This window comes from Trachypithecus francoisi, unplaced genomic scaffold, assembly GCF_009764315.1.
Source record: "Trachypithecus francoisi isolate TF-2019V2 unplaced genomic scaffold, Tfra_2.0 Lachesis_group6, whole genome shotgun sequence".
Classification (NCBI taxonomy): domain Eukaryota; kingdom Metazoa; phylum Chordata; class Mammalia; order Primates; family Cercopithecidae; genus Trachypithecus; species Trachypithecus francoisi.
The window spans coordinates 122,548,108-122,572,022 of NW_022681471.1; the positions used below are offsets into that span (position 1 = coordinate 122,548,108).

A 23,915-nucleotide genomic window follows, 5' to 3' on the forward strand; every position below is an offset into this window, starting at 1 on the left:
TTGTTTTTGAATCTGATAGTTGAAGTTCAAAACTGAAGCTTTCTCAATGTGAAGGTCTATAAACTTTGGTTTCTTCTCCCATCCCCCAGCAAAAAATGAAGGAATCCATATAATTGGCATTCAAATAATTGTCATCTCTGATAAAAGTATAGATAAATACACACTCTCGGAGTCCTCCTTTAGGGCTTACCGTCAAAACCATCTAACATTGCTGTATCAAGTGTGCAGGTATTTACAAATATATGGCATTAGTTAACAAAACAGTTTGAAAGATATTGGATGAGGAAATTTTACTTTGGATACAGTACTTTGCAGTGCAGATAAAAACATTTAAGCAGGTAAATTATCAAAAGTAGAGAATATCACTTTGTATAAAGGCAGATCATTTAAATATTTTTCCATTTGTAGGTGGACCATATCCATTTATGGTAAGGATGTGTCTTTCTTTCTCACTGTTTCCCTATGGAAGCCAGGAGCAGGCCCAAGGGAAAAGAGCAGGAAGCACTGAAGCAGCAACCACCTGTGTGGTGCCCATACTCGATCTGCACAGAACGGGGCCCTGGATGACACAGAAGCAATTGGTTAAGAAGCTGACTGGGTTTTGTTTGTTTGTTTGTTTTTTGAGACAGAGTCTAGCTCTGTCCCCCAGGCTGGAGTGCAGTGGCACAATCTCGGCTCACTGCCACCTCTGCCTCTCAGGTTCAAGCAATTCTCCTGCCTCAGCCTCCCAAGTAGCTGGGATTATAGGCACCTGCCACCATGCCCAGCTAATTTTTGTATTTTTAGTAGAGACAGGGTTTCACCGTGTTGGCCAGACTGGTCTTGAACTCCTGATCTCGTGATCCACCCGCCTCGGCCTCCCAAAGTGCGGGGATTACAAGCATGAGCCACCGTGCTCGGCCAGTTGACTGGGTTTTTATTTCACTAAACTAACTCTAGTACGTTTTGGTCTCATATAGACAGAGCTTGAGCTTTTTTTTAACCCTATTTCTGTATATACCAGTACTTTTTAAGGGTAGAAATGCAGTTCTTCTCAATGTCATGATTGTGTGTCTATTTAATCATCACAATTACAGGAGAATCAGAGCCCCGTGTTTTTTACTTGGCACTCCTTCCCAACAGTATTTTATACAAGAGCTGAGGGGAGAGACTCAAGTGCAAATAGAGACACAGAGAGATAGGAAAGAAGACTCGATGCATTATATAAATTCCATCTTTCCAACTCCTGTGACAGACGTTGGTGACTCCCCTGAAATATGCGCAATCTCATTTCTTGAAGCATTTCAAAACACGCTTTTGGTGTGACATACATGAAAACAATTTAAACCACCAGGCATCTCCTTGGTAAGCTAGGCAGTCGTGTTTTGCAAAGAAGGGCTAGACCGTTTCCTTGAACACCTGACTATAGGCCACGTGATTGTCCGTGGCCAGGGCGTTCTTTAGACACTGCCAGAAGTATGGGTGAGCCTGTGGGTTTGTTGGCCACTCAAGGACAGAACTCCCACAGAGCCTTTTCCGAAGCTGGAGGAACTTGGACTTCTGAAAGGGCTTCTCAAGAAATATCAAGATAATCACATCAACTTTTTCATCCATGAGCCTCTGATGAGACAAGTAAAATGCTATCTTAAAATTTTCGGTCTTTGCATACTTGTCTGTCATCACAAACACTGTCTTTTTGCTAAGCTGTATGCTCTGGGAAAGGTTTTCCAGAACTGGCTGCCCTGGTAGCCAGTCCCTTTCCTCGAGACATAAATTAAAATGTTTCTCTCTTGGGTCTTCCAGTTTGGCCACCAGCTCAGCCAAAACCCACTCTGTCACAGCTGGGTCTTTAGTGTCATACACAATAAAAGCATCATAGCAACAGTCTGGTGATATTAGACGCTGATACCCCTTTATCTTGGCCTTACAGAAATGGTAAATATACCACACATCCCGAAATAGAGGTGACTTGCTGTCATCATCACCATGAGAAAGAGAGATACAGATATGGAAAGTGAGAACAGAATCAGGTTAGTCAGATCTAACTCACAGGTATACAGATCCAGGGAGACCACACTCTGGCCTTTGTGTGCTCCTGGCCCCACACAAGTCACGTCTGTGGCCAGGTAAGGAATAGTCACCTCCGTATGGTTAACCCACCAGACAAACCACACAGCATCACAGGTGCACAGAAACCGATTATGATGCAAAAGCAACATCTTCAGATTGTTGAGGACATTTTCTGGGAAGCTGGTCTTTTGGATCATCTGGATTTTATTTGAGCTGAGATCCAGATATCGCAACTGGAAGGCATCTTGTAGAAAATACTTCGTCAGACTCCTGATTTGATTATTCTTAAGAATCAGATTCTTGAGGCTTCTGGAACAGTTGGATAATCTCTCAGGGACAGTCGTCAGTTGGTTGTGGCTGAGGTCCAAAGTTTCCAGGTTCTTTAGACAACGGAGTTTTTCCCAAATGAAAGATTTGAGCCCATTTTTGGCCAAAGAGAGATTCTTTAGATTTGGAGGCATACCATCAAAAACTCCAGAAGGCAAGAAACTTAGGGAATTTTTAGAGATGTCTAATTCCTCTAATTTTAGCAGATTCTTGAATAATTGTAAGTATCTGTTATCACCATCTCTCCATAAAACATCTAAGTGATTTCCTCTGAATTCCAGAGTTCTAAGAGACTCACTCTCCATGGTCCTGCTGGTGGAGGAAGAGATGTCATTGTCGTTCATCATCAGTTTCTGCAGAACCTTTAGGTTCTTGGTAAAGTTTAGCATATGAGTAATTCCTTCTGATTGAAAATAATGGCTATTACTGCTTATATCTAGAACTTCCAATTTGCGAAGCTCTTCAAATGCTGTTGAATGGAGTAAATCAAGCCGGTTGTTGGAGAAGTCCAAATATCTCAGCTCTGCTAAAGGTTGGAATTCACTGCCATTAAGAGTTTGGCTAATGAGATTTCCTGACAAATTCAGGCATTTGAGGAAAGAAAGATGCTGAAAATCAGAGGACTTGATAAAAAATATACTATTTTTACTTAGATCCAAGGTCTGCCCATACTTGTAGCAGCTTTCATTAACAGACATGAAAGAAGCCTCTTTGTTTTTGAACCTGCAACTCCTTGCATACTTATCGTATCTGAAATAATATAATTGTTCCAGGACCTGGGGTTCATAACTTTCTACAGAAGTTCTGGCATTTGAGCAGAAGCCAACTTCACTTGAATCTCCTGAAGGTGATATTTTATTCACGGAAAGATCTATGACTTTCAATCTTTTAAATTGTTTAAACATGCTGAGGTTAGCAATTTTTATAAGTTAGTACCAAGATCAAGAACTTCAAGATTTTGAAGATTATGTAATGGAGAGAGGTTAAAGCTTTTCAGTTCTTTGAAGACATACCCTCTGATCCGCAGAATTTTCAGGCTTTTCAGTGAAGAAAATGCTTGTGACAGATTCATAGATGCACGATAGACCTGAAGTTCAAAATTGAAAGACAGATCCAATTGGATGAGGTTGGGGAGAAAATGCAGAAATTTGGCATCCCCAATTTCTTTGGCCAAGAAGTTTTGGGACAGATCTAGTTCCTGGAGATTGTTGATGTTCTTAAACCATCTTGGGGGCACATGCTGAAGAGAGTTACTGTGTAGACGTAAAACTTTTAATTCTGTCAGCGCATCAAAAGCATTTACAGGGATCTGTAGGGGAGAATTATTTGTACATGGCGTACAAGGAAATGGGGCATTATAACAACGAGGGCAATTTCCACTTAGGTCAAGAATTTGTAATTGGTTGAGGTTATTAAAATCATCTTCTTGGATTTCTGCAATCATGTTGTTGTAGAGATATAGTTCTGTTAAAGTAGATGGCAAAACAGTAGGGACGGTTGTGACATTGTTATCTTTCAGGGAGAGCACTTTTAACTTTGTCAAGTTTAGGAAGGCATCTTTTTCTATTGAATATGAAACATAACAAGGATTTCGATAATAACAGTTTTGGCCCAGGTAGAGTATTTCTATGTTGGCCAGTTCTGTTAGATTCTCTTTTCTGATGGAAAAGATGTTGTTGGCCTCAAGGCTGAGAAGCTGTAAGCTGGGTGGAAGGCCCTGCGGTATCTCTAGAAGCTGGTTTCCATCCAGGTAAAGGGATTTTAAATAAGTGAGTCCACTAAAGCTTCTGGGTTTAATCTGCAGCCTCCTGGGGCACATGTTGCTTTTTGACCCCAATCGAATAGGTACACAGTTGCATCTGAAATCGATCTCTACCAGATGGTCCAGTCTGTGAAAGGACGCTGGGGAGATGTCTGGTATGTGGTTAATGGTGAGGGTGAGGTTCGTAGTGTTGGTGGGAATACCTCCAGGAATTTCTGTCAAATGCTTGTCTGTGCAGTCCACGATCACATGGTTCTTTGGAACATCCAGAGTGACATCACAGGGCAGAGTTTTAGGAAACCATCTAGCCCCAAGGAGTTTGGAAATTAGGATTATGTTAAAAAGGATAAGAATTTGTCTCTTCAGTGTCCACACTGGAAACATCTGAAAGTATAAGAAAGAACAAATCATTGCTCTAAAACATACCAAGAATCAGAATTAAAATTTCCCATTTGCTGCCTCTCTTTTGCAACATTTTAAGAACAAATAATTCAGGCCTTGTTTTCAACTGTCTAAACAGCAGCCCCAACCCCATGACTGTATTTTTCAATTACTGAGATTTGCAATTATTTAGTTACATATTTAGCTTTTAGCATCTTAGCTTTTTAGCAAAATAGCTTTCAAGATGGTAGAAGCAGCATTTTCCTATTCGTTGTTACATGGAACACTAAAATGACAGAGCCATCGATTCATTGCCAAAGTCTGAAATTTGGAGGGTGAAAAATGTTAGAATATGGATACACCCAGGAAAAATAACACATGAAGACTTCAGTGCAATTTATGTTGACCCGCTAAACCTGCCCGGGTACACATTACTTGAGTCTTTCAAAATATTTGAGTCTCAGAATATTCTAAGATTCCCATTTTACAAATGAAGACATCGCTCAGCAATATGAACTGATTGGCCCAAGGTTACCCAGCTAGTAAGTGGCATTTGATTATAAAACATAGATTCCTGCCATCCTGGCACTGACATTCTATAATCTGGCTCTCATCTTGGATTGTTTTCGGAAATAATCTTGCAAATTATCCCCTCCAAGGGGATTTTAGGATGAGCATTTTCCCTACACATTGAGTTTACATTACATAAATTTGGAGAGGAGACAGTAATAGAGTCAGGGCACTGACTGGGTGATGCATAATCAGAGGAACCATATAATTGATCCATTAGTATACTTACAAGAGTGAAGTGGGGCTGTTAATAATTACACCAAGACTATAGGCAAAAACCAAGTCTGTCAGGCAAACTGTGACATATGGGAACCTACCCATAAAGGTGATTCTTGTGCATCCAGGTTTAGCATGACAGACACTGGAACCCTAGGGAGAAAGGCCCTAAAAGGGAATATGGGAAGTGCAGAAGAACTTGAATAATCACCTTATTACCTTCAACTGACTCTGCCTTACAGAATACTTTAACCGTGGACTTGCTCTCAAGTTTCAGGATTTCTAGCAACATCTACTCCAGAACACTGGTTTTAGTTTAGTACTTACACATGGAGTGGTCCGGCCTGTGTCTCTACCATAGGGATCTAACTCAGTTAATGCTTTTATCTTCCCAAGTGAATGAATCAACCAATCATGTTGATATCTAAGAAACCAAATGCCTACTTCCACCAGATGTGGTGGCTCATGCCTCTAATACCAACGCTTTGGGAGGACAAGGCAGGTGGATCGCTTGAAGCCAGATTCAAGACTAGCCTGGGCAACAAAGCGTGAGACCCTCTCTCTACAGAAAAAAAAAAAAAAAATTAGCTGGGCATGGTGGCACACACCTGTAGTTCAGCTACTCGGGAGGCTGAGTTGGGAGGACCTCTTAAGCCCACGAGTTTGAGGTTGCAGTAAGCCATGATCACACCACTGTACCCCAGCCAGGGTGACAGAGCAAGACCCTGTCTCAAAAGAAAAACAAAAAAAAGCCTACTTCCCTTAATTCCTCTAATTGGAGGTAAATAAGCAATTTTTTTTCCTCCAATGCAAGATGGCTCAGAAGGGCTTTTTCGTGTCTACAGTTTGTTGGAGTTAGACGTACAAAATTGTCTCTTCTTCTCACCACCCTATCTTTTCCTCCCCATCATTAAAACCATTGAGAGTCCAGTTGACCTCCTTCATTGTTCTTAACATCCTCCTCGCTGACATAATATCAACTGAGATCCCTCTACCCTTGGTCTACTCCAAAGCCTCCTCTCTCACTTTCCCAGTCCACCCTATCTATCAAGCTTCCCAAACCTTAATCAATCAGTTTCTTGCTCTGAACTCCTTGAAATTGTTTCCCAGGCTCAAGCGATCCTCCCACCTCAGCCTCCCAAAGTGCTGAAATTACAGTCATGAGCCACTGCACCCAAACTTCTTATTTTATTTTATTTTTTACTGTGTGAGCTGAAGCTTTTTATCATGGCATCCAAAGTCTTCCATAATTTGTCCCCTGTCTACTTGTCTGGCTTACCTGATTGAACTCCTCTACTAGCCTCACTAGTCAATACTCCCAAGTTCCCTGACTTGCACGTCCCTCTGTTTGAAGTCCTCTTCCGTACCATTTTCACCCACCAGAATTCTAATTATCCTTTAAGGTTATGTTTCTCAAAAGGAGCACTCAGATACCTCAGAATATATGGCAATATGCCAGTGGGTACAGGAAGTCCTTAATAAATATGGTACATCTTTCTAGAGCACCAGTCTTTCTCAGAGATTTAGGAAAAATGTTCACTACTCAGGGAGGAGGAGTTGAGTCAAGATAGGGAGATGGCTATGGTCCCTCATAATAGCATTTTATAGTCCCTGATAATAATATTTATATGGTTATAGGATCCCAGGCCCTGGACCCAACCCCTGCTATGCTTTTGTCCAAAGACATAATGGGTTCATAGATCCCACTATTAGGAGGCAATTGGTAATGTTGCCCAGAGTGATACTGTAAAGCAGAGAGGGGAGTTGTACTTCAGAGGGGGCCAATATGGATAAGTGACAATCATGAACCAGGTCCCTCTTCCCATCCCATTCTCATGTACCTAAATGAGACCCTGGGAAGAAGTGGGAGGATCTCTGAGTTGAGTTGAAAACATGAAGCGATTGAGACAACAGTCCTCATACCGCATTTCCCAGGATGTGCCTAGTTTAAGTGTTTTCGTGATCAGGGAAAATGGAGGCTGTAAAATGAAGGAAGTTTAGTTGTAGAAAAATAAAGTCACCTTCACCAGTGGTGTGATGATAAATGTTTAACAATCAGCTTTCCCTGATTTGTTGTCTTGATTTGTAGCATTTGTCAATTTCTATAGTGGTAAATATTCCCTCTATGGCCAATTTCAAGTAGGGTCCAGCACACCACTGGCCTTAACACACCTGAGATAATGACTGTGAAATTTTTAGTCTCTACACACTGACATATTATAAATTAGAATGCAAATTAATCAGAAAACCTTCCCCCCCACCACCACTTATTTCTAAACCTTTTTCTCACACCTGTCCACTTTTCTCTTTGACTATTACCACCTCCCAACTCCAATTAGTCATTAGGTCTCATCTGGACCACTGTGCTAGACTCCAAATTGTTCTCCCTGCTCCCCCTTCTCCTCTACAATTCATTCATCAAACAGCATCAGAGCATTCTTTATAAACCTGAATCAGATCAACTACAATGTCTTCCTATTACACTTTAAATGAAATCCAAAGTCTTTACCACTGCTTATATCAAGGGTGTTCTGACTTCAGCCTACCTCTCTGACCTTGAGTCATCCTTCCCCTCCTTTACCACATATCAGCCATCTGGTCTGTTTTTGTTCTGCATTGAAGCCAGCCTTGTAACCACCACAGTCTTGGCACTTGCTGTTTCCTCTTCCTGAAATCATCTTTCTCCTCCTTTTCCCACAGCCCGGTCATTACCACCCCTTAGTTGCCTATTCAAGTGACACATCCTCAGAGAGGCTTTCCCTGACCAATTTATCTAATATCTTCCCATGTAAGAATAGTGATAATATAGTAATAGTAGTTAACTTAGGTAGCACTTACCATTATGCCAGGCATCATTTTAAGTGTTTTCCATATATTAATTCATTTAATCCTCACAGTAATGGATACCACATGTCTTCAATCCCTTATCCAAAAACTTTGGTGCTACATGTGTTTTGGAATTCAGAATTTTTCAAATTTTAGAAGGTAATATGCTACATGTACCCTAGATTATGTAATACCTATTGAGTCCTGGGGCAGCATTCCATAATGAAACACACAAAATTTCCGTAGTGACACATAAGATTGTCCACTCTAAGTGGAATTATTTTTTTTTTATTCAGTTATTTATTCTTTATTAAAAAGAATAAAGAAAAAATTCAGTTCAGGTCAAGATCTACCCTCAAATGCATTCAGATCATATTATGTTTGCAACTAACTGAGTTAGGACAAAGCTTTTGGTTTAGAGTTTTGGAATTATAGACTATTATTATTATTATTATTATTAGAGACTGAGTTTCACTCTTATTGCCCAGGCTGGAGTGCAATGGCATGATCATGGTTCATTGCAACCTCCACCTCCCGGGTTCAAGTGATTCTCCTGTCTCAGCCTCCCAAGTAGCTGGGATTGCAGGTACGTGCCACCACGCCTGGCTAATTTTTGTATTTTTAGTAGAGACGGGGTTTCATCATGTTGGTTAGGCTGATCTGGAACACCTGACCTCACGTGAACCACCCACCTCGGCCTCCCAAAGTGCTGGGATTACAGGCATGAGCCACCGCACCTAGCCTAGATCTCTATTATTATCTCCATTTTACAGATGAGTCAACTGAGGCACAGAGAGGTATATGCACTCTGTAATTGACTACCCTGTTTGATTTCAGTCATAGCCCTTACCACAGTCAGAAATTATGTTGATGATTTATGTTGCTTATTCGTATGATGTATATTCTGAACAAGAATGTAAGCTGCAAGAGGGTAGAGCCTTTTGTGGTCTCATGTAAAACAATGCCTGGCACTTAATTAGGACCTCGTTATGTTTGTTAGATACACGAATGAAAGAATGAATGCCTGCATAAATGAATCGTTAAGTAAAGAAAAATGAAAAAAAATTCTCCTTGGAGTAGGTTCCTTCAGTCTATACCCCCAGACCAAGCACAGGTCATTTCTGTCTCTTCTATCTGCTCAGGGATTCCTTGGGGAAAAGGTTTAAGAAGCTCTGTTTTTATAATGTCTCATTCAAAAACACTTTCTTCAAAAAACCTTCTGGGATCAAACCAGACAGAAGTAATCACTCCTTCCTCTCACCCCTACTGCACTTATTACATGTGAGGTTGTGAAAAGCACTCTGGATGGAGGGTTGGAAGAACTGGGTTCTAGTCCTCTCTTGGTAGTTCATCACCCATATGCCCCTCTGAGACAGGTTCTGTGCCCAGTAGAAGATTCCCTGCAAAAGAATGATGGACACAGAAACAACAATACGGGACACACTAAGGACCCAGCCAGTGGATCTGGACCAGACAATGCCCCAACAATTCCTTAGCTAGTAATTGTTCCAACTATCTTGTGAAAAAAAGTTTATAATACATGTTAGAATTCTACTGACTCATATTCATTCTTTCATTTGACAGATACATATTGGATACCTACTAGGAACAGGAGATGCAAAGTCTCTGCCCTTAAGGAGCTCAAAATCCTGTGGAAGGGAGAGAAAAAAAAAAAAAACACGTCTAAAATACAATGTAGAAAGACCATTAGTTCCTTCCAGACAAGATGCTACCACTTGTATATGTGTAGCTGAACTGTATGTTGTTCTTATTCCAGCTGATAGTTATTGATATTTTTTGGTCCTTAATTTTGATTTTGATCCTGAATTTTGATACTCTCAGTTCTTTTTTCTCTCCATAGAGTCCAAAGATTACTACACATATCTCAACATGTTTTCTGCCTTTCTCTCATCTCATAATGACAGAACCTCCATTTGTAGTTGGGCATATATCACTCTGAAAAATAATTATATCTCCCAGACACACTTGCAGCTAAGTGTGGCTATATGACTAAGTGACACCCAATTAAATTTGGGTGGAAGTGAGATGTACAATTTCTGGGACATGTCCTTAAATGGTGGGGCTGTTCCCCTTTCTCCTGTCTACTTCGACCTGGCTTCTTGTAATATGGATGTTGTAGCCAGCCATCTTGGGCAATGCACATGAGAAAAATGAGCTAGGGATGGTACAGCAACCAGGTAGATGACCCAGAGCATCCAGATCCTTCCTTATATGACCTCAGAGAGCAGAGCAGAAATAATGGCTTGGAACTGCTGACTGCCAAGAGTTTATGAGAAATAAAAATATTGTTATGCTAAGCCAATGTCAATTGGATTTTCTATTGCATAAATGCAAACCTAATTTTAACCAGTATAGAATTTGGAAATAAGTTACTCTCCATGAGTGAACCTAAAATATGGGATGCGGATGTCATCAGGCTATTGGCAAGACTCAGATATCAGAGGCTGGAAAGCTGGGTGGCCCATGTTATGCCATCACAAGATATCTGATAAAACTGTCACCTGTGCTATCTTGGAGGGCAGAACACATGCCAACTGTGACTTTACTCTTAGGGGAAATGATTTGGCAATAATCATAAAGATGATGTGTGTTGGTGGCTTCTTACTGTTTTTAGCAGTCTTACAAAAGAAATGAAATAGGACTGAAGTTAGCCAGTCCGCAAGCACGGCTAGAAGGAAATACAGTTTTGCCCTGGCTGCAACTCTACACTTTAAGTTGAGTAAGATATCCTGAATTTTAAGGCCTTGCAGGGTGGAAAAAGCCAACTTCTACTGTAGTTTACCCCAAAATAAAGCAGATTTAATGGATACAGACAAAGTAGCAACTTAGATGAATTAAGTGTGTGCCCATGGGCATTTTCTAAGCACTTCCTATTAAGCATTTTCTAGTAGACAGTGAAAGCCAGTCCAGGGCAAAAAATCTGATTGAAGAGTGTGGCCTTCCCCTTGACTCATGCAGCCTCAGGGTAGTTGATTCAATTGAGAGAGGGGAGCACTGACAAAGCATAGAGTCTTTAGACTTCAGACTATCTAGAACTGCTCTAATGTCATAGTCACATGTGGATCCTTAAATTAAATTAATTAAAATTCAATCTCTTAGTCACACTAACTATATTTCAAGGGCTCAAAAAGCCACATTAGGCTAGTGGCTGCTGTATTCAAGGGTACAGATAGAGAACATTTTCATCATTGCAGGAAGTTTTATTAGATAGCATTGGTCCAGACCAATAAGTCAGCAAACTTATTCTGTAAAGGGTCAGATGGTAAATATTTTAGGCAAAATTGAGGATATTATGGAGGTACTTAAATAACCATTTAGAATGTAACTAATTAGAATAGTAAAACCTGTTCTTAGCTCACAGGTCATTAAACAACAACAACAACAACAACAACAACAACAGGTAGTGGGACAGATTTAGCCCATGGGTCATACTTGGCAGACCTCTGGTCTAGACCAAACCTTAGGCTGTGATAAACTTGTGCATGGAATTAATTCTAAGCAAATTCATTCCAAGTCTATATTATTTAATGCTTATCCCAATTCTAAGAGCTATGCTCATTTACAATGAGGTAAGTGAAATGAATGCTGAGGTGAGACCTAGGTGATTGAGACAGAGCTGGCACTCTTAGCCACTCTGCTATTCTACTTCTCGAGATGTCAACTCAGTCATTGTCCCTATAGATGGGGAACACTTTGAGGTCCAGAAGCCTTGTTTGTCTTTACAGGTACTCCATCATTAGGATGCTCGCCACATAGTGAGTGCAAGCTAAATATTGCTGAGTAAACCAAGGCTTTGAACTTTCTTAAAATCCCATAGAAGACTCACATTATACTAGAATAAATAGTAAGGCTTTTTCCCTGAAGATCAGATTTTCACTAGGTGACAAGGAGAGACCAGGAGGGTTTGGGGCCTCTGAAGGAAGGATTGAAGTGGGGAGCATCCCACAGAAGAAACGAGGATGGTATCATTGGAAGGGCACGGAAAGTGGAGCTGCAGATGGACTCTTTCATAATCCTTTTTCTCAGACGCTCTGAACCTTTGAACCTGAAACCCCAGCGAAAGCATAGAGCTCATTTGTCTCTTGTGGGAAGAGACACAGTCAGGATGGGGCTGCCCTTGTCCTATGCTCAATAGTTGAGCCCAAGCCCCTTGACCCTTGGAATGCTTTATGCCAAACAAAACATCTCTTGGCTCTCCACACCGGCTGCACGGGAAGCCTGGAACTCAGAGATACTAGCAAGTGTGCATTCCAAGATCCATGCCAGAAGGAAGATTAACTGCAATGGGAAAGTTGGGCTCTGATCAAGCAGGTGAGGGAAAAAAATGAACTCACTATTTATTAGAGTAGTAAAACCCATTCTTAGCTCACAGGTTGAAAAAAAAACAGATGATGGCACAGATTTAGCCCACAGGTCATAGTTGGCAAACCTCTGGTCTAGACCAACCCTTAGGCTGTGTTAAACTCGTGAATGGAGTTAATTCTAACAAATGAACAAAGCGTTTCTAGATTGTTATTTAAAGAGAAAGTATACCTAAAAGATCATCTAGAGAAGATGACTTAAAAGTGTGAAATATTCCTTTATTCCAATGGAAATTTCCTTCAGTGTAGAAATTTCTCCTTTCAAGCCATTGGAAAGGACCTGCTTCAGACTTAAGCTGGAACCTTAGCTTCAACTATCATTATTTTGAGATTTAAGGGTTCAGCAACAAGCCAAGTCTGTTTTTCCATCTGATACAGGTAATCTATCTTATTTTGTTTTGCTTCGGGGTTTTTTTTTTTCTTTGTAATGATTGCCTAAAGACATGCATCTTTTGTAATTTGATTTGTAAAACAGCATAGTGTACCATGATATAGGCCTGGCTTGGTAATGAATCATAGCTAATTACACATGCAAATACACTGGGTAAATTTGGATGCTCAATTAGCAAACTAATTATTGTAAAAATGGGAATGGGTGATTTTATACACACAGGTGTTTCTATTTTCTCAATATATCATCTCTTTAGTTAAAATGGAAAATATAGAATTTATATTGAACAGCCATCAGACCATGATTTATGGTTTTTTTTTAATAATGGCTGCCTTTTATTACTTATGGTATGCTAGGTTCTAAGGCAGACTTGTTTATATTACATCATTGATCCCTCATACTGAAGTTGAAAGGCCATACAAATATTCTCATTTTATTGATGTGGAAGCAGAGATCAAACAGGCAATTTCAAACCAAGATTCAGACTCATTGTTGACCAATTCTATTCAAGTTGCCTCACACAGTTACAGCAAATGCACTTGGTATAATGTGTGTCTGCATTTTGATTAATTTCCTTTTCAGTTCAAGGATTCTTGGTACTCTAATGCTTCTATTTTGTGCCACTTAGAGGTTTTGGGAGATAGAGAAATTGGTTTGTTTTTATAAGAAAAATTTGCAAGTATTAAAAAATGGTGGCTGGGCACACTGGCTCACATGTGAAATCCCAGCACTTTGGGAGGCCAAGGCAGGAGGATCACCTGAGGTCAGGAGTTTGAGACCAGCATGGCCAACATTGTGAAACCCCATTTCTACTAAAAATACAAAATTAGCCGGGTGTGGTGGTGTGCACCTGTAATCCCAGCTACCCAGGAGGCTGACGCAGGAGAATTGCTTGAACTCGGGAGGCAGAGGTTGCAGTGAGCTGAGATCACACCACTGCACTCCAGCCTGGGTGACAGAGCAAGACTCTGTCCCCCCCCCCCCAAAAAGGCGTATTTATGTTTTGAGTGGGACCAACTTGAGGGAGAAAAAAGAAAGATATTTTTAAGATTTTTCTTAATGAATTGCATCCAATGTCCATTGTATTAGTCTGTTCTCATGCTACTAATAAAGACATATCCGAGTTTGGGTAATTTATAAAGAAAAAGAGATTTAATGGACTCAGAGTTCCACATGACTGAGGAGGCCTCACAATCATGGTGGAAGGTAAAGGAGGAGCAAAGGTACGTCTTACATGGCGTCAGGCAAGAGAGCATGGGCAGGGGAACTGCCCTTTATTAAACCATCAGATCTCATGAGACTTATCCACTATCATGAGAACAGCATGGGAAAAACCTGCCCCCATGATTCAATTACCTCCCACCAGGTCCCTCCCATGACATATGGGGATTATGGGAGCTACAATTCAAGGTGAGATTTGGGTGGGGACACAGCCAAACCATATCATCCAGCAATGTTACGTTAGAGCAGTCTGTGAATTTAGAAATTTAAAGGCACATTGAGCATTACCTCCATAATGAATTATATGCTCACACAGTCATTCAACAAACATTATTGAGAATCTACTCTGTGCAAGGTACTGTGCTAGATAAAGTAGGGAAATCATGATGAGTCAAACACCATTGCTGCTCAATTAGGAACCAAATACATCTGCTGCTCTATCATCAGAAGTTGTGTGTATCTCTTGAGCACAGAACTCTCTCTGCTGTCAGGGAAATCTGTGGTGAGAAAAAACAATATATTGTGGGGCAAGGGCTAAATCAGGCCTAAAGGTAACACTGCTTTCCCACCCTTCAAACAAAAGTTTGAATAAACAACTCTTCAAGGTGGCAAAACCTATCCACCTGGATGCATTATTTTGATGGCAAGACTGAAGACCATATTCAAGATTGAATTTTACTGATTTTAGATCTGTATTAGATTCCTACCATAATGTTTACAGTTGTAGAGATCTGATTATTAACAGGAAAAAAAAAAATTTACCAAGCTGTTTTTAACTTCACGCTTTCCAAATAGCATTTTTATCTTCAAAACTTTGTAAACTTGCAAGAGATGTCTGGTTGCAATCAGAGGAGTGAGAAGGACATGTATATAACTGGGAACTATTAGATGGCAAAAATGAGGAAGTGAAGGTAAGCGGTTTGTGTCTTGCGACAAGTTAGAAGACTGGGATTAGTCTGATTTCTCCTCGTGTTTATTTATTTTCGGGGTTAGCACCATATGAACTGAAAGTCAGATTTGTTTTCAGTCTCTCTGTCTGCTACAGGGCTACCAACTGAATTATCCTGAACCTTGACTTTCTCATCTACAAACACTGGAGTTTAGCTAACTGACCTTAATGGTCCTTTTCTATTGTGCTTATTCTATGACTCTAATGGTTGGTGTAGAGCCCCCTGAAACTTATCTGCCAGGGTCTGTCCTCAGCTGGGAGTCTTCATAACCCCCTGGAACCTCAGGCTGCTACTGTTTCAAAATGGTCCATGCAAAGCTTCAAACCACCATAAAGCTTCTAAGAATTCCACAGAGGGAGGAAAAAAACAACTAGTACATGTTTTGTTTTTCTTTAAAGTAAGTATTATATTTCTTATTTATTTATTTATTTATTTATTTATTTATTTTGGACAGAGTCTCACTCTGTTGCCCAGACTGGAGTACATTGGCTGGATCTGGATCACTGCAATCTCTGCCTACCCGGTTCAAGTGATTCTCCTGCCTCAGCCTTCTGAATATCTGGGATTACAGACACCTGCCACCACTCCCAGCTAATTTTTGTATTTTTAGCACAGACAGGGTTTCACCATGTTGGCCAGGCTGGTCTCGAACTCCTGACTTCAGGTGGTCTGCTTACCTTGGCCCCCCAAAGTGCTGGGATTACAAGCAAGAGCCACTATGCCTGGCCTTATATGTCTTTAGATAAAACTATTGTATTAGTTTGGTTCAGCTCTCTGAAATAGTAAGAATGGGAAGAATTACATGACAATCCATTGATTTGAGAGAATGGTTAAAAATGGGAAGTTGGCCAGGTGCGGTGGCTCAAGCCTGTAATCCCAGCACTTTGGGAGGCCGAGACGGGCAGATCACGAGGTCAGGAGATCGAGACCATCCTGGCTAACCTGGTGAAAACCCGTCTCTACTAAAAAATACAAAAAAAAAAAAAAAGGGAAGTTGCCAATAGTAAAATATCAAATGTCCCTTAAAAAGAATGTGGTAGAGCTGTGGGTATTGACATAAAAAGCTATGCATGATCTACTATTAAGTTACAAAAAATAAAGGGGATTTTAAAAGCAGCATTGAAATAACATATAGCATATAATGCCTTTATTATAAATATATATGCATATATTTGTATTTGCAGAGAAAAGTAGGAAAGAATACACAAGAAACCTTTAACAGCAATTTCTTCTGGGCAGCGGTATGAAGGGATCTTCCCTGGGGACACAGGGACTTCTATTTTTATATTATACCCTTCTCTACTCTTGACTTTTTAACATAAAGAATTTTTTTATTAAAACTTTTAAAATCAAATTACAGAGGAAATAAAATCTCATCATAACAATGTAGAAGGAAATTGTGAAAAAGGAAAAATTCAACAAGTACTTATTGATGTCTGCAACATGCCAGGTACTCTTCTAGGTGTTTGGGACATCAGCGGACAAAATAGAAAAGATTTCCGCTCATCTGTAGCTTATGTTCTCTAAATAATAAGCACAACAATATACAACTGTCAGAAGTGATATTGCATGTCAAGTGATAAGTGTTACTGGAAAAGAAAACAGGGCAGAGTGAAAAGGATCAGGAATGTGGAGTAGGAATGTGATGATAAATAGGGCAGCTTGGATAGGCATCATTAAGAAGTTGATATCTAAACAAAGACCTCAAGGAAAGGAGAAAGTCATCCATATAGACATCCAGGGGAAATGCATTCCAGACAGATGAATTAGCCTAGAGCAAAGGCCCCAAGATGAAAACATGCTGGAATATTCACAAAAATGGCAACGAGGCCAATAGTGCTGAAGCTGGGGGAGTAGGAGAACAACAGGAGATGAAGTCAGAGAGGGAATGTCCCCAAGCATGTTGGGCTTTCTCTACCATTCCATGGATGGTGGTCTCTGCTCTGGGTGGAATGCAGATGCATTGCAAATTTTTGAGCTGACAGTCAGTTGGTCTGACTTACATTTGAGAAGGATGCTGCTGGCTGCTGTGTTGAGAGTAGACAGTGAGGGGCAAGGGAGAAAGCAGGGAGACTAGTGGAGAGGCTATTACAGTCATTCAAGCAGAAGTCCCAGGTGGCAGTGCTGGAGGGGGTAGGAACTGGCCGAACACTAGATATGTTTTGAACACTAGCTAAATAAAATATGACTTCAAGTTCTTGGAAGAATGTAAAGAGAGGGATTAGAGACAGCAAACATTTCTAGGAGGTTTCCTGTCAAGAGGACCAAAGATACGGTGGGAAGTTCACAGGCAATACAGATTTCACCTTGCGCGTACTGGCACATTCTCTCTCTTTCTCTCTCTCTCTCTCTCTCTGTTTCTCCCTCTCTCCCTTTCTCTCCCCCACTTGCTTTGGAGTCCTGAGTCATCACCCTTGTAAAACGCCTGGCTATACAACAACCACCATATCAGGGAGACCACATGGAGACAGAGACACCTGAGGAGCTGCAGCTGCTCCGGCACCTAGCTGTTGCGTCTCCCAGCCCAGGCATCAGATCTGGAGAGTGAGTCTTCAGGTAACTCCAGTCGCAGTCACCATCTGACTGCCACCTCAAGAGAGACCCTGTGGGAGAGCTGCCTAGTGAGTCCAGTCAACTCCTGGACCCGTGACAGAAAGCAGTATAGGATTGTTGTTGTTTGAAACCATTGCATTTTGAGGTGATCTCTTATGCAGTGATAGGTAACTGGAGCAGGAGTCAGGCAGGACTTATGGGAGCAGATGGTCTAGGTAGGTACATAAGGGGGAGTAGAAAATGGAGAGTCCCCCAAGAGGGTTGGAGAGTTTTCTGGATGGAGAAGTAGAGTATGATTGCAATAAGGAATTCCCCCGCCCACCACACCCCAGCAAAAGAAACCCTCACCTTTCTGTATTGAATCGGCATACATGCCCCTGCCAGTCTATTATATATTCTTTGCATAGCTGTTATCTGGCTACGATGGATTATTTTCAGCAGAATTCTTGGCAAAAGGAAATTTATCTTCAGATGAGACTATTTGAGGCCTGGGGAACACTTGCATTTTTATAGTGAGTTAAGAAGGATTTGCTGCTCTCCTGACTCCACTCTTTTACCCAACTAACCAACCAGTCAGAAAGGCCCCTGGGCACCCCCTGGGCTAAAATATGCCAGCCCTGAGAGGACCACAGCCCCATACACTCAGCTGTTCCTCCAAGCAACTTTCAAGATCACAGGGCAGGAAAAAGCCAAGTTGCCTGAGTTTAAAGGAATGTTGGGATCTGCATTTCTAAGAGAAAGAGTTGCTTGAGCCAAAATGTGTAAGGGGCTTTCTGTGATGGCTGGGAGCCTGCAGCGGGGGTCTGGGAGAAACCAGAGGGGATGGCTGCCTGGCTGAAGAAAACTGAGAAAGGGCATGGAAGAAGTAAGCAGTGGGGGACGATTGCTGGAAACCCTTGCCCTCAAATTCGTTGACTTTTTGCCATGTTTATATCACACTGAAAACTGTTTGGTAACTAGAGATGTGTTGTGTATGTCTCCCTAGAGAATAACCAAGCACTGTGAATAAGAGAAGTTGCTGAAACGCTGTTCATTTTATAGACAGAGCCTCTGCTAGGAATTTCCCAAATAGATTTGTTAACAATATCCCCATTTGTGAATTTTGAAATATTTTTCGTTTTAGTTTAATCTCTGTAAAGTACAAATGCCATGAATATCAGTTTCATTATGTCACCAAAACGTTTAAGCACAAAGATGTAAACCACTTGCTTTTTTTAAAAAAAGGAGAGAATTATCATTTGCTTCCTATCATTTTAGCCCAACAGACTTAGTTTTCAAACTAAAAGAATAAAAGGATATAAAGTGTCTTACGTAAATTAGGAACGCAACAGCTATTATGCATCACAACAGTCACCAAAGACCATAGGACCCTCCAACTTATTTCCCCTTATACCTTATCCTCTTGTTTTCTGTAAGCCACGGACTGACATACTTTTTCTGTAAAGGGCCAGTTAGCAAATGGTTTACGCTTTGCAGGCCATCGGGGTCTCTGTCACACTACTCAACTCCTTGAATAGTTTGCCATCGTAGTGCAAAAGCACTTATCAACAATACATAAACAAATATTCAAACAATAAAGCTATTTGTAAACACTGAAACTTTAATTGAATATAACTTTTACATGTCACAAAATAGTAATTTTGCTTTGATATTTTTCAGTCTTTTAAAAACAATTTAAAAAACAAAACAATCTTAGCTCATGAGCTGTACAGCAAGTGGGATATAGCCCATGGGCCATAGTTTGCCAACCCCAGCCCTAAACTTTGGTGAGTTTCGGGGATATACATTATTTATTCTTGGAGTGCAGAGGTACTGGCTGGTTAATCTGTAATTATGATTTTTAATTTTAGTACAGCACTCCAAATTTTTAAATAATCAGATTGTATTAATTTAATAAATGGATTACTTAATAACTGTTTTTTTAGCCATAAAGAAATTTCCTATAGGTTAGAGCAGAATAATGTTTTTACTTTTAAATTTGCTGAACTACTATTGACATTTTGGGAGATGTTCCCTTCTAATAGTAATTTCCCATACCTGCATCTATTTCATATGGTGAGAAGCATTGTAGTAATATCCAAGGCTTTGTCAATACAAAAATTTGGTTTTAAATCCTTGTTCTGTCATGTAAGAGCTCTCTGACTTTCATAAATCACTTGACGTCATGAACCTCTGATTTGCTAACTGTAAAATGGTTATAAAGTAGGGATGTTGAGTGAAATTAGAATATGCAACACATGTGTTTATGTAAACCATCATCACAGATTATCCAACATTTAGTAAGCATCTAGTATTTGTCTAGCAGGTAAGTAAAAACATCAGGAATACATGGCACTTATCAATTTGTAGCTTGCTTTTTTCATTTAACATTATACCATGAGTGCTTTCTTAGGTCATTCATATTATTTTAAAAAACATGATTTGATGATTACATAATATTCCGTTTAATGAGCATACTACAATTATTCACCCCTTCCCAACACGGGACATGAGATTTTTTTTTTTGCCTGGTTGCACAGACTATCTTGGTAAATAGTTTTCCATGTACATGATCACTTCTTTTTTTTTTTTTAATTATTTTATTGTTTTTGTTTTTAAGTTCTGGGGTACATGTGCAGGATGTGCTGGTTTGTTACATAGGTAAACGTGTGTCATGGTGGTTTGCTGCACAGATCAACCCATCACCTAGGTATTAAGCCCAGCATGCATTAGCTTTTTTCCCTAATGCTCTCTCCTGCCCCACCCTCCCTTGACAGGCCTCAGTGAGTGTTACTCCCCTCCCTGTGTCCATGTATTCTTATTGTTCAGCTCCCACTTACAAGTGAGAACATGCAATGTTTGGTTTTCTGTTTCTGTGTTAGTTTGCTGAGGATAATGGTTTCCAGCTTCATCAATGTCCCTGCAAAGGACAGGATCTCATTCCTTTTTATGGCTGCATAGTATTCCATGGTGTATGTGTACCACATTTTCTTTATCCAGTCTCATGGTCACTTCTTTAAGAAGAGTTCCTAAAAGTGTAATCTCTAGATCAAAGGATCTGACATATGACTCAATACAGTTGAATATTTTTCCTGTGCTTTTTTGCCTTTTGAATTTCTTATACTGAAAATTATTTTCATGTCTTTTCTTAGAAGAGATATACTATTTCCTCTTTGCACTTGAGTAGGAAGCCATCATATCCAACCTCACCTTTATTGTGTGTGTGCTGGGCTTGGTCTAGGAAGAACAGAAGAGTCTTCAGCACAGCTTTCAGAGCCACCCAAGCTCCTTAACCTCTCAAAGCCCCAGTTTCTTTATTTCTACCTCATAGGGCTACTTTGAGGCCAAAATAGAATCATGTGTATCTAGCCCTCAGCATGATACTTGAGTGATCAAGAAATGTGGGCTCTCTGTATTACTATCATTCCCATTATGCCACCCCTCAAGGGGCAAAGACAGATGTGGGCACAAGTTTGCATTAAAATAGACATCTGGGTTTCTAGGAAATGAAACCATAAGCAGTTGTTTCCTTTGTAACAGTAGCCCCATGGTTAATGCTTCATTAGAACTTTGACACAAAATGAGCCTAGGAGCCAACATTCAGATCTACAATGTGTCTGATTTAAGTGACAAAATAATTTCAGAAAAAGGCCATTGACATCTTTTTCCGAGTAAGTTTTGGCATACCTAATAACTCACACTTGCATCATACCACTTGCAAATGACTTGAAAAATAGTCTATTATTTGAACCTCACAGTGGCCCTGGAAGGCAACTGGGGAGGGATTCTAATGCCTATTTTAGAGAAATTGAGTTTCAGAGGACTTTGATGACAGGCACAAGACCCCTCAACTAGTGACTGGAAGAGCCAGCGCTGACAGACTCTCCTTAATTCAACTTAATCAGGCTCCACTACACCCCTAAGCTTCAGCCTTTGGGCTTCATGTCCATCTTTGCATTGCCCAGTTTAAGCAGAAATCCTGCTAAGTCATTTTATTGATAATCTACTCCTCTTGGTATGTGATCACCCTCAATATCTGATCAAATTCCTCATCCCCCACCATCCCCAGGTGAGGTCTGATCACCCTGGCTTGTCTTCAGCAAGAATCCTGTCAGGTCGGTTTAGCCAGAATCCCTTTTACCCTTGATGTTTCCTCTTAGTAATTTTCCATCCACTGACCCCCACTCTACTCCTTGGCCAGAAATCTTTACTGGTCTTTGGCTGTATTCAGAATTGAGCCCCTTTCTATACTGAGGTCTCTTTCCGCCGATTGCAATAGTCCTGATAGTATCTTTATCTACTGTCCAAATTTAGTTTTCTTTGACAGCACTCAAGCTCGGGGATTTCCCGTATTTTATTGCTATGAGCCTGCCTACACACTTTCATCCACACAGTCATTCAGACAGCACCATATGCTGGAAAAGCACAAAGTAACTTCAGTAATTCAGTGATTTGTTATGCCTTTAAAGCCAAAAATGTAAGCTGAAGAAATGAGATCCACAGAAGCCATGCCCCCAATTCAAACATCTGCTTCTCCTCCCCACAGCACATATTTAATTCTTGTAGGAAGTTGGACAGAGCAAGCATTGATTAATCTGAAATTGTGAAATGCCCCCTTCATTAATGCCAATTATGAAATATCAGGAAGCACTTTCCCCCAGCAAATAACCTAAGTACAGATTCTTCAACATTGCTCTTGCCAGCTGGTTTCAGTTGTTTCCACAAAGATTACAGATAACACTTTTTAAGGTTCTCTGAGCTGTTCTTACCATTTTTAGTCTTCTTCCAAAATGAAATGTAGAGGTCTGGTCGAAGAGAGCAGAGCATGAGAGGTGCCAAGATCAGCTTGAAATGGACCCAATAGCATCAACTAAGAGAAAGAGAAGATATCAAGCTTTACATTTCAAAGACAGCAAAATACTGTAGCTTAAAGACATGCTGGGATCATTGCTTAAAATGCACTTGAAACATCTATTTACAGTATTTACTTCCTGAAAGTTAGGTAGACTGGAGACATATTCCAGAAAACCATTTCTAACGTTACTGAAAGTCTAACTTTATCTTTGAAGAATTGACATTTTAGACTACCACATTTTTTATTTATATTCTAAAAGAAAATTTTGTGCATATGATTTCAGTTCCCTCTCCTCTCCTCTCCACTTCCTCATAACAGCACATACATCTACCTACTTAAATTATCTATGTGTGTTCCAATGTTTAAAATACCTTTCTTGATGGTATGGAGTGATCCTAGATCTCGAGTCTTCTGAGATGAAATGATGGGTGGCAGGAAGTGTAGAGTCACAAAGACCCCAGGCAGCCAGCCCTGGAGTTTCCAACTACAAAGATCAGGTCGGGGGGCGGGGGGAGGAGAGATTATTTAAGCCACCCCAGATATGGGCTTTGCAAAAGCACCGGGTTCCTCTTTTTCTACCACCACTACTGGGGCAATGTCTTGTCTAAATCCAAACAACCCTATAGACCAAACTTCTTTCGTTTTTATAGCAGGGTTTCTCGCCCTTAGCACTATTTACATTTTTGACCAGATAATTCTCTGTTGCACCGTAGAATGTTTGGTAGCATCCTTGCTCTATACCCACTAGATGCCAATAGCACTGCCCCCTTCCTGTTGTAAGAATCACAGATGTCTCTAGACATTGCAAATTATCCCCTAAGGGGCAAAACCACCTCAGATTGAGAACCACTGTTCTATAGATATATTGCAGACATATCTAAATTTACCTTATTCTGTCTTAGACGCAGCTGGAGAGGATGCTGGTTTTTAAGCACTGGCAAAGCTACCAGTTGGTTCATTCACTTTCCTTTAAAAAAGTTCAGCTGCATTCGCTTCTCACAGTGTGGGCCCCAAGAGAATTGTTCCCTTCTTAACTGATTACTGGACATTTTGTAGGTAGAGCCAAAATATGGTAGCTATGTTTAAAGTTCTTTAATCTACTTAGTCCACATGGAGAGAATTTGGATGATGTAGAGTGTGGCATGGGGACATCTGCGGATAATGATCAGGGTTAACATATACTGGGCTGAAAAGTCAATGGTGTGATAGAGCAGCTCAAAAAGCAGATACAGTAATAAATGACATTTATTGAGGGTTCGTTATGAGCCAGACACTGTTTTAATGACTTTATATGTATTATCTCATAAATACTAAAACTATATAAAATAGAGATCTTATTACCCATTTTTCACAAATACTGGAATTTATAACAGAAGAAATATTGGATTTGCCTCAAGTCACACAGCAAGTTATACCCACACAGGCAGTAAAAACCAAATGTCTCCTTATTAAA

General features: G+C 40.3%; 1 protein-coding gene across 1 annotated transcript; it reads right to left on the reverse strand.

The window, feature by feature from the left end:
- Positions 1–1,041: 1,041 nt before the first annotated feature.
- On the reverse strand, positions 1,042–23,011 carry TLR7 (toll like receptor 7). The gene is given in 7 exon segments (XM_033201287.1): positions 1,042–1,934; positions 1,937–3,304; positions 3,307–4,522; positions 5,407–5,473; positions 9,735–9,780; positions 22,377–22,477; positions 22,834–23,011. Coding segments are annotated over 4 exon segments (3,177 nt in total). The 5' UTR covers positions 5,443–5,473; positions 9,735–9,780; positions 22,377–22,477; positions 22,834–23,011; the 3' UTR covers positions 1,042–1,377.
- Between the last annotated feature and the right edge of the window lie 904 nt (positions 23,012–23,915).